The 9,939-nt window shown below is 49.6% G+C and overlaps 3 protein-coding genes across 3 annotated transcripts; 2 read left to right on the top strand and 1 right to left on the bottom strand.

Annotated features, from left to right (window-relative positions):
* Positions 1-123: 123 nt before the first annotated feature.
* HO173_006640 (uncharacterized protein) lies at positions 124-942 on the top strand (the record flags this gene model as incomplete). The annotated part of the gene is made up of 1 exon (XM_037308548.1): positions 124-942. One exon carries the CDS (start codon positions 124-126, stop codon positions 940-942), a length of 819 nt encoding a protein of 272 aa, XP_037164814.1.
* A 413-nt stretch (positions 943-1,355) lies between these two features.
* HO173_006639 (uncharacterized protein) lies at positions 1,356-2,248 on the top strand (the record flags this gene model as incomplete). The annotated part of the gene is made up of 2 exons (XM_037308547.1): positions 1,356-1,685; positions 1,742-2,248. The coding sequence occupies 2 exons, from the start codon at positions 1,356-1,358 to the stop codon at positions 2,246-2,248; spliced, it is 837 nt and encodes a 278-aa protein (XP_037164813.1).
* Positions 2,249-2,342: 94 nt separating this feature from the next.
* On the bottom strand, positions 2,343-3,485 carry HO173_006638 (uncharacterized protein; the record flags this gene model as incomplete). Its single annotated transcript, XM_037308546.1, has 1 exon — positions 2,343-3,485. One exon carries the CDS (start codon positions 3,483-3,485, stop codon positions 2,343-2,345), a length of 1,143 nt encoding a protein of 380 aa, XP_037164812.1.
* Positions 3,486-9,939: the final 6,454 nt, after the last annotated feature.

Here is a 9,939-nt window from a genome sequence, read left to right as displayed (position 1 = left end):
GATTTCGCAGACTCGTCAACCATACTTTTACCACCGCACCATCACCCATTCTTTTCAGCCTCACAGGCCGCCCATTCAAGATCTCTGAAAAATCCTTTCCGGTATCAATCATTCGTACCAATCATGTCGACGGATCCAACACCCAACCCTATTCCAATCCCAGCCACCGCACCAATCACCATCAATCCCTCCGCCACCTCCAGGAAGCGCACACACGAAGAAATCTCCCCTCAAGACGAGTCAATGGGAGGAGCTCTGCCTTCGTCAAGAACACCCGGGATCAGTCCAACAGCTATCTATGGTGAGGGAATGGCCCGCATCAATCCCCTCACAGGTACCGCTGCAACGGCAGAAACCCAGACCGGAACATGGTTTGAAGATCAGCTAGAAATGAAACTGCAACCGGGTGTGGAGGAGACAGCCGCGCAATTAACGGTTTCAGATGGCGAATTACCTAAACGAAAGGTCCAACGCCGGGATAGCTCCTCCAATGCTGATGTCGCCATGGCCGCAAACCCAACGGAGTCACCAAAAGTCACGGTAGGAGGCCCAAGTACCTATCGGTCCAGCGAGCTAGGAATCGGATGGACATATGTAGGCGTATACTCCGAATTTGTTGCAATGGCACGGGGATTCAGCCGGTACATTGATAACCACTACTCTCTTACGCACTCGGAGTTATTGTTTGAGAGCAAGAGTTTGGAAGCATATCTGGTCTCATCGAACCAGGGATACTTCTTGTTTGCAGAAGACTTGACGGAAGGGAGACTAGTAGCAAGAACATGGGAGGATACACTGGCGAATCTCCAATCTTCGCCAGTACGGTTCTCGTGGGCGCAGCCCCTCTTTGCTGCCAGAACTCCGGATACAGGCCGCGAGAGTGACAACGGTACGGGATCTTCAGCCATGGCAGGGGAAGTGGGAGATATGGATATGGATTGAGCGTTTGCGCACAACCTTAAGGCATGAGCCTATGCATTGACGTCATCTTGGCCTAACACGTTAACAGAACATTCGATTATGAGAGAGAGGAAGCCAAAGGGCCGATGCTTGGTTTGTATGTCAAACCTTCATAGCATTGGTCTAGAAATTGGAGACGGCGTATGGATAGAGATTAGCTTTGCTCATCAACTATTACAGAAACTGCAAATCACTGCACCGAGCCCATGTCAAAACGCAACAATGAATGTTATACTCTACAATGAGCGTTCTTGGAAAGGAGTGATGAGAGCGTTTATTCTTGTTGTAAATGTGATGACGAAGTTCAACGGCGGACCGTCCCTCAAAAATCTGATACGATCGACCCCCCTGTCCCCACCAATCCAAACTCTCTAAACCTGTCCCACTATTCAAACATGCCTTTACATCCAGTTTTCAAAGCAGGCAATTCAGCCTTAATAACCGGAGCAGCTTCAGGCATAGGTCTCGCTGTCGCTAAGCTCTGCAATAAACATGGAATGAAGGTCGCCCTCGTCGATCGAAACGCTGAAGCTCTCTCTGAAGCACGCTTACATTTCAACAATGGCATTGACACGCAGATATACGCTATGGACGTCAGTAAAATTGATGAATGGAGAGACTTACGAGTGAAAGTAGAAATGAATTTCGGACAGGTCAGCTTCGTCATGCTGAATGCTGGTATTGGGCTCAAGAGCGGATGGGAGGACACGGAATACTTCCATAAGGTAACCCAAGTCTGCAATTACGGCTTCCACTAGTGTACTGATCTGCTGGATCACAGATAATGGATACAAACCTCTTCGGCGTCATCAACGGCATTTCCACCTTCCTCCCCTCCCTCCGCACACAAAGCCAGCCCAGCTCCATCGTCATCACCGGCTCGAAACAAGGCATCACGAATCCGCCTGGCAATCCCGCTTACAACGCTTCCAAAGCTGCTATCAAAAGCCTTGCCGAACATCTTTCATACGACTTGCGCGCTACGCCCACTTCCGTGCACTTGCTCGTTCCAGGGTGGACATTTACAGGACTGACTGGAGGGGGTAAGACGAAGGAGAAGCCGGAGGGAGCATGGGCTCCCGAGCAAGTTGCAGATTACTTGCAGCAGAAAATGGCGGAGGAGGTGTTCTATGTGATTTGTCCGGACAATGATGTAACGGTTGAGAAGGATAGGAAAAGGATGCTGTGGAGTGTTGGGGATATTGTTAATGAGCGGCCGCCACTGAGTCGGTGGCGAGAGGGATACAAGGATGACGCAGAGGAGTGGATGGCGAAGCAGAAGGTCTGAGTGGAAAGAGGGATTATGATGGCGGAAAACAATGCTTCTTGTATCTGCTATCAGGTGGATTTCTGGAAGACAGACAGCACGAAAGGAATTGTTACTATCCAGCGTCTTTCGAGCTCTTCCGAACATCCCCGGCAAACGCATCATCAGTCCCTGCCCAGCTCTTTGCCATCCTCTGCAACCCCACGGGCAACACACCTAGCCAGGCGATCCACCTCGCATACGCTGGCTCACTCACCACGCCCCCTTCACCTCGGTCAATCATTTCCACGATCTTGATCGCAACCTCTCCGGCCCCAGCAACGGGGCCAAAGAAATTCCTTGACCAGCCTCGGAGCTTAATATTGCCGAACATTTGGGTGTCCAGCTGTCCAGGTGCTACCAATATCGTCTTCACCTGTGGCGCTTCTGACGCCAATTCGGAGGTCAGAGAAGCGTGGTAGGCAAGCAGAGCGGCTTTGGAGGCGGTATACGCCGAGAGATGTGCAGCACCTAGGTGGCCCAGCACAGAGGAAACCGTCACAATTGTCCCTCCGTGTGATAGTTTCTCCAACACTGGCCGTAGAAAGAGCTTGTTCAAATGATAATGACTCAGCGTATTGATCCGAAACGTCCTCTCCACCTCTTCCCCACTCTGCTCCATCAAACCTTTCGCATTGACCACAGCCGCGTTGTTAATCAGCACCGTCGGCGTACCCACATCCTTCACAATCCTCACCCACATCCTCTCCACTTGCTCATAGTCCCCCACGTCACAGTAATAATACCGCACCCCTTCCTCCTCCTCCCCATCTGCCGGCCCTTTCGCCAGACCTTCAGCCTGAGCCCACCGTGGCGCGACCTCAACGTCCAACACCGCGACCCCGACGCCTCGCAACGCGAAGATCTCAGCCAAACACCCTCCCAGACCGCCAACGCCGCCGGTGATCACGACGACTTCGTCCGCCCAACTGATCTTTCTCGGCGCGCCATACGCAAGCCGGGTGTTCACACCTTGTAAGACCCTGTACAGGCAGACGCCTATTGCGAACGCAGAGGTGAGGATGAAAGAGGTGGAAGTGTAGGGTGCGGCCAGAGCGCGGAGACAGAGCGGTAGGAGGGCGGCGAGGAAGGGGTGGAAGAGGGTGCGGGAGAGGACGTGGGTGAGGAGGTCGAGTGTCAGCGGAGCTTGCGCCGGCGGAGATGGGGCATTTGGGCGGGCGTTGCCGCTACGGGCGATGATTGGTGGGGTGGAGGCCATGCAGTGTGTCGAAAGAGGGTGGTGTTGGGGGGGGGAATGTCAGCAATTTTTTAGTGTCTACCTGACATGGTTACTAAGGTATATATAACGTGCTAACGTCAACCGTATCATCCAACAACTTCAGCAAATTCAATTCCAGCAGGAACCTTTCAGATTTGCTGATGTAGTGCGCTTCGAGCCTGCGAGGACAGCCCCTCCGGCAGGAACCCTCTGAGAGCTCCCGAAGGGCCCCCGGAGGGTTAGGGGGGTTTCAGAGGGTCTCCCCCTAATAATCCATCAAATATCATACTAGCAAATCCAGTAAGCAATAAAACAATGTATTGATGTAAAGAGTTTTATATGAATAATTGTGATGGTCTTTCTCGCACTGGGTAAGCTTTTCACTAATTACTGGCTAGCCCGCGCCATTACAAGTAGCACATGTTACCTTAAATATCATACTTTAATTTAGATATTTTCCCCGTTTTCCACATTTATGAATCTTCTGATTATGAGATTGTATTAAGACTTTATACTACTCGAATGGAGTTTGCTTAAGCGGTGCAGGCCCAAGCATTCTTGCTCTTGCAACATCAAATTTCGAGACGATAGCTACTGCAATTATTGCAATATTATCAGAAGCTCGAAAAGTGCATTACGACTGGCAAATTCTTGAGCTGGCTCCGGACGGGGCTACTGTTGATCATGTATGAGATCCTGATGACCATGAACGCAGACGATGCGGCGCCAGATCCGGCTTTCTCAAAAAGCTCCTCGATTTTCCGGCTTCATACTCGTACATTCGAGAAGTGAGCTACGACGCAATATTTAGGTTGGCACCAGCCAAAGCCTTAGGGGTTCTCCCGCCACACTAAGCGAGGTAGCTCACTCGAATGTACGAGATTGTTCATTGGAGAACGGCATAGAAAAGAAATGTGGGCGGCTTGACGACATGAACGAGCACCTGAAGTTTTCGGGAGGGAGGATTTTGAGGTAACGGAAATAAAAGAGCAAACCATTGTACCAGGCCATTAGGAATCGAACCTAATACGAACAAAACCCAACCACACGACCACAACCAACAGGTGTCCGCCCCCGGACTATACTAACGGGGAACATTTCGCTTCACAAATCAATGCGTCGCACGGGTTTCGAACCTAAGCCCTCGCCAATACCGCTCGACGGAACTTTAAAACCTGTGGCTAATGGCGCTGCCAGAAATAAAAAGCACCGCAACACCATTGTACCAGCGCCATTAGGAATCGAACCTAATACGAACTAAATACCCCAACCACAGTAACGAGCGATGCTTGTTCAGGTGAGAATGTTGCGTGCGCTGAGAGGAGTCTGATCTGGTTCCAGAAAACTGACCAAGCGTAGCCTTTCCCATCAACTCAAGGTACATAGACTGCTTGTTTTGATGTCGATCTATGGGGCTAGTAGTGTTGTGTGAAATTCTTGTATAAAACGCTACTAAACCTCCCTATTGTGTCCAATTTCCGACGGGAATACCAACTAACGCTTCATTCCTCTTCTATTATGTTAATACGGCCCTTTACAATAGGATCACTTTGTAATTTTCATAGGTCTCATCATTACTTACACGTCCTTCACTCTATGTCATACGTACTACCCTAAAAACTCTAATATCAGATAATCTAGCATCTCATGACACGCTTGCTAGATCAGAGAGCCATTTAGCGGGTTACACAAAGGTCCTACAAATAGTTTTCTTCAACACAAATCAGTTTGCTCATCCACATTCTCCTGCGAGCTCAACCTCTTCCGTTGCGGACAACGCACAGTGTCAAAGAACGATTGTCCTGCTGCAGTATTGACAACACCTTCCAATCGAACTCATTGGGTAGGCCTAGGAGCTGTCACACGAGGCAGGGCCTTCCTGAGGCCTCGAGCAATAATGGGTCGAGGAAACGGACAAGCCAAGATCAACGGGACTGCCGCCGTCGAACGCCATGCCGGGATCCAAATCGTGGCCAGAGCTGCTCCACGAAGAAGATAGCGGCGACTCATAGTTAGGGGAAACATTTGGGTCGATTGCCTCCGAGCAAACAGCGACAGCAATGCGACTATCCAGGGTGTGATAAGAGACTTTTGCCACATAACTTGCACAACCGCTATTAGATCGAACACGCAGGTCAAGGTGTTCGGATCGTGTGCGACTATCCCAATTGCGGCGCGAAACTGATGCTTGCAACCTTGAAGGGACACTACCAGCGGAAACATCCTGTTCAGCTGCCCCCTTTCCGGTGTGAGGAACAGGAATGTGATAAGCGCTTCCAATACAAGAGTCAGGCGACAAGATATTATAGACAAAGGCATTTAGATCAAATGACTACGCGTCTACGACCAAAGAAATGCGACTTTCCAGTATGCGATCAGGTATTCATAGCGAAAGCAGGCTATATGGCCCATTATCGGAGCAAGCATTCAACGCGAATCCAGTGCGACTCGCCAGGGTGTGAACAGGTATTCTCATCTAAGCAGAAGTTTACAAGGCACTACAAAAACGTGCATGGAGATCAAAGTTTTGTGTGCGATTTCCAGGATGTGAGAAAGAGTATAAAACCAGTTGGAACTACACAAAGGCATTATATAGCCGAGCACTCAGCTCAATCAACGAAAACTCCAAGTCAACCTCCAGTACAGTGCGGCGTTTGAAGATACGACAAGGTACTACCGTCAAGAGAGGAACTCACGAGGCATTACCGAACAACGCATCTAGGTCAACCAAAGGATGTTACAAAAGAATTCCAAGTGCAATGCCAATTCCTGAGGTGTGGTAAGGTGTACACATCAATGAGAAGTTATATGGGACATTACAAAGTCAAGCATTTGGGCCATCCACGTGCAGTCTGGCCTTTAGTGCAATGCGAATTTCCAGAATGCAACTGGGACACCAAATACAGGACAAACTACGCGATACACCTTTTGAAGGCTCATCTCCAGAGATCTTCATTCTCCTCGATTCTCCAGGTGCATCTGGCTCCCTGAGCCTCTGATTGAGAAACTTAAGTGTTCACAATACATCTTGCAGCCTCCACTGCTCCAACAACATTTCCTCACGCGAATCCTAGAAGCTGTGAAGTGGATCAATTGCTTCAGGTCAATGTTGGCTGGAACAGTCCCGGGCTGCAGAGCTATGAATAGCGAGCCCGAGACCGGTATTCAACATGTGTAGATCTGAGCGCGAATGGAAACTAATACATTGCTGACAAATGGGTATAATTCAAGAGGGGAAGGCAGGACTAAGGTAAACCGCGGGGGCGCTAAGGCCACTGCTGACTAATTGAGCGTATCCACAATTTATGCGAATACTTGTCATCAAATCTTGCCCACCCTCTAGACAGATCTCATCCGTGAATACGAATCAATTACCCACAACCTACCCGAAAGCAATGCCACTTTGGGGACCTCTGATGTATGTCGCTACTGGAAGGCGGTCGCTGTACGCTCGTGAGCTGCGAATATAGTCATACCCGCTTTACCTGTCAGCAAAAGCAGGCGGCTAACGCATGTCCTCACGTCTTGTTCTCGCTGGAGGGCTAAAGGTCCAAAGCAAATGGGATAGACTCCGAGGCACATGGAGCACGGCACTCAATGTTAAAGGAAGTTTGGCCCCAATAGCGATTCTCATCACTGGTAGCATCTCGAACATAATGGGATAGTCTGCAAGGGACACGGCCTCACGCATCCTGTCGGTATTGATATATCCCGTGACTCGAGCGCTGCTGCTGGCGGATCTCGCCAGAAACATTATCTATGAAGACGTCTCCTGGGGGTTGGGAATTTTTTCGACCCCGGGGTACGAAATATGCCTGTTTTGGCCTGCTAGTCCAGGCCTTGAGACGGCCCAATAACATATACACATACAATGCTGGGTCCTTGACCGTGGTGTGCGTTTTTATTCGATTATGGGATGACTGATAATTCCATAATTGATGCTAGTAGACAAGGATGAGCAATTTACGCTCGACTTGTAGATTCGTTTGATTCTTTTTGATTGCCACTTGCCATCTCGAAGAGCTCACCATCTGCTGATAACTCTTTCGGTGGTAAGTGGGAGCCATCTTTCTCTCCAAGGAAATCCACAGGAACCAGTGATTGAAAGAAGCCGGTGACGGATCTCTGACCGCTACCTGGACACTGTTCAGCCATCGACTTGTTGCCGTTCGGACGTGGATTGCGCAAGCATCGCAATGAGGCGCCGGAGCCGTCGAGTGTACGTCCATAGTGCTTAACAGCGAGAAATCCACCCCTAATAAGAGGTAGTATAAAGGGCACCGAAGGTTAAGCTTGAAGATATTCCAAAAGCTTTTTCCTCTGGTCTCAGCACACGTTGATCCTGATCCTGACGTTGACGGCCGATGGCGGTTGTGAGCTGAAGGTTGTTTTGGACACTACAGGACCACTTGGAGCGCAATTCAGCAGCTGGTATGCGTCTGGTAGGCTGTTATGATGATTAATGCTTTGTGTATTCACAATGGTCAGAGGGGAAGATGGCTTTCAACTGGCGTCAGTATTGGTAATTGCGTTGTTCAAGTATCGTCTCCACGCTGACGGCCCACGCAGACCATCGAGGAATTATTGATGTTGATGTTGGTGAGACGTAAGTGGAAGTGAATGTGGCTTCTAGTGCTGCTACAGCATTAACACGTGTTGTGTAGAATGCTGCGATCCAATCGCACTCTAGAGTTCAACACCGGAGAAGTCAGCAAGTTGTTGCTCCGGCAGATACGTTTTGATCGACAGAGCTTGCCTAATCGATACAGTCTCAATGCGGTTCTGGAACCCCCCTTCGTACATCTCTCTATCAACTGCCTAATCCTAAGTTGAGGTGCAGTTGACTCAAAGATTCGCTAAAGATACAACAGAGCATGGAGACAATACGTCCAAGATCTCTATCTTTGCAACAACCTGACTCTAGACTTTACACATCGGGACCATTGACATATTTTTGTAAAGCAAGGAGCTACGGAAGCACCAGAGTCGAACAGAGCCGATTGCAATCTGCTACTGTTACACTTTTGACAATAGCAGGGCGCGAGATTTCCCTCAGTGACCGAGATATGTTCAATAGGTTGTCTCGAAGCTGGTTCGAGGAGACTGTGGAAAGTTACAGTTAGTATGTGGGAGATGCATAGACGGTAGCCCGAGTGTGTAGTAAGCGAGAAGATGTCGGCCCCGCAATGGATAGAGAACAACAGCATCGAAGAGGAACCGCCTGTCGATTGAAGACTTCTGCCAGCCTTGTCATCATAGGAAATGTGCTCTTCTGATCAATTCGAACCTCTCGAGTGTGTGTATGACACAACGGGAAAAAAAAACAAGCGATCAAGTCGTGGGATAGGTCGATCCCCCGTGAATGTGTGTGGGCTGTGGGTTCAACCTCCCAGTGAAGAACTACGTTTACTACCGAGTTTACAACTCACGCATCCTCTGACGAACAAGAGCTCCTCCAGTCTGGCGACCAGTAACTAAATCAGTGGATGTAGAATTGGCGTTGCAGGCTTTGTGTCGTCATCCAGACCGTGTGCATCTGGTACCGAGCCTTGATCTGCGGAGAAACAATAACAGTGCATCAGCCGTGATCATATTCAAGGCCGATAGGATTGGCAAAAGCAGCATCACAAAAGTGAGGATTTGGACGAAACCCCAGTCATTCTTTGGGTTGTCGCTGTTTTGAAACATTTTTGCCGCATCAATATTCAAGGTTTGCCACAAAAATCCTGTGCGATCGATGCTCCTGCTGTGCCTACATCGCAGGCATTCCAGGTGAGAGACAGCAGCGACTGGAACGGGCCAAGGTATCGAGAGGCAGGTATGAGTAGGACAAATTTCCAGAACGCGGTGCACACGACTGCCAGAATTAGATTGAGCGAGATTTGCATCAAGCATTTCACGAGACCCCGCAAGGAACCGTACGTCGAGGTCTTGAAGGTGTCACAGAACCTATGAGCTACCATTTTTGAGAGCTTGACCACAGCCTGCTCAAATGGGTCCATAAAGGCAGGCCTAATTTTAAGGACGGTCATATAGAGGGCAATCGATCCAACCGGAACCAGACGAGTGAAAAGACGATCCAGTCGTTGTAGTCCCCAGGCACAATGTCCCAGACAATGCGGGGTCTCCCAATTCCAGCGATCAAATCTCCCAACCGCCAGCAAGCTCCAGCATTCCCACAACAAGTTGACGACGAAGATAATAGTCCGAAGTTTCCAATTGTGCTTAGCCGGACAAACATGGTTGATCGCGACAGCATGCCCTCTCAGACTAGTGTCTGCAAGCGCGCATACCATTAATTGCGGTAAAGTGGTGTCTCATCGTCGCGGTAAGGATTGATCAAAGACGCTACGATGATAGAAAGGTCAGGCACCAGCTGGACGTCGCCTCGCAGGATCAGTACATTTCAGACCATCCTGATCCATTTGGGATGACGATTAGCTGGGCCAAGGTC

The sequence above is a fragment of the Letharia columbiana genome (assembly GCF_014066305.1).
Source record: "Letharia columbiana isolate WasteWater2 chromosome Unknown Sc0000019_s0, whole genome shotgun sequence".
NCBI classification, from domain to species: Eukaryota; Fungi; Ascomycota; class Lecanoromycetes; order Lecanorales; family Parmeliaceae; genus Letharia; species Letharia columbiana.
Note: the sequence above shows the minus strand (reverse complement) of the source record. Positions and strands in the feature narration are given on the sequence as shown.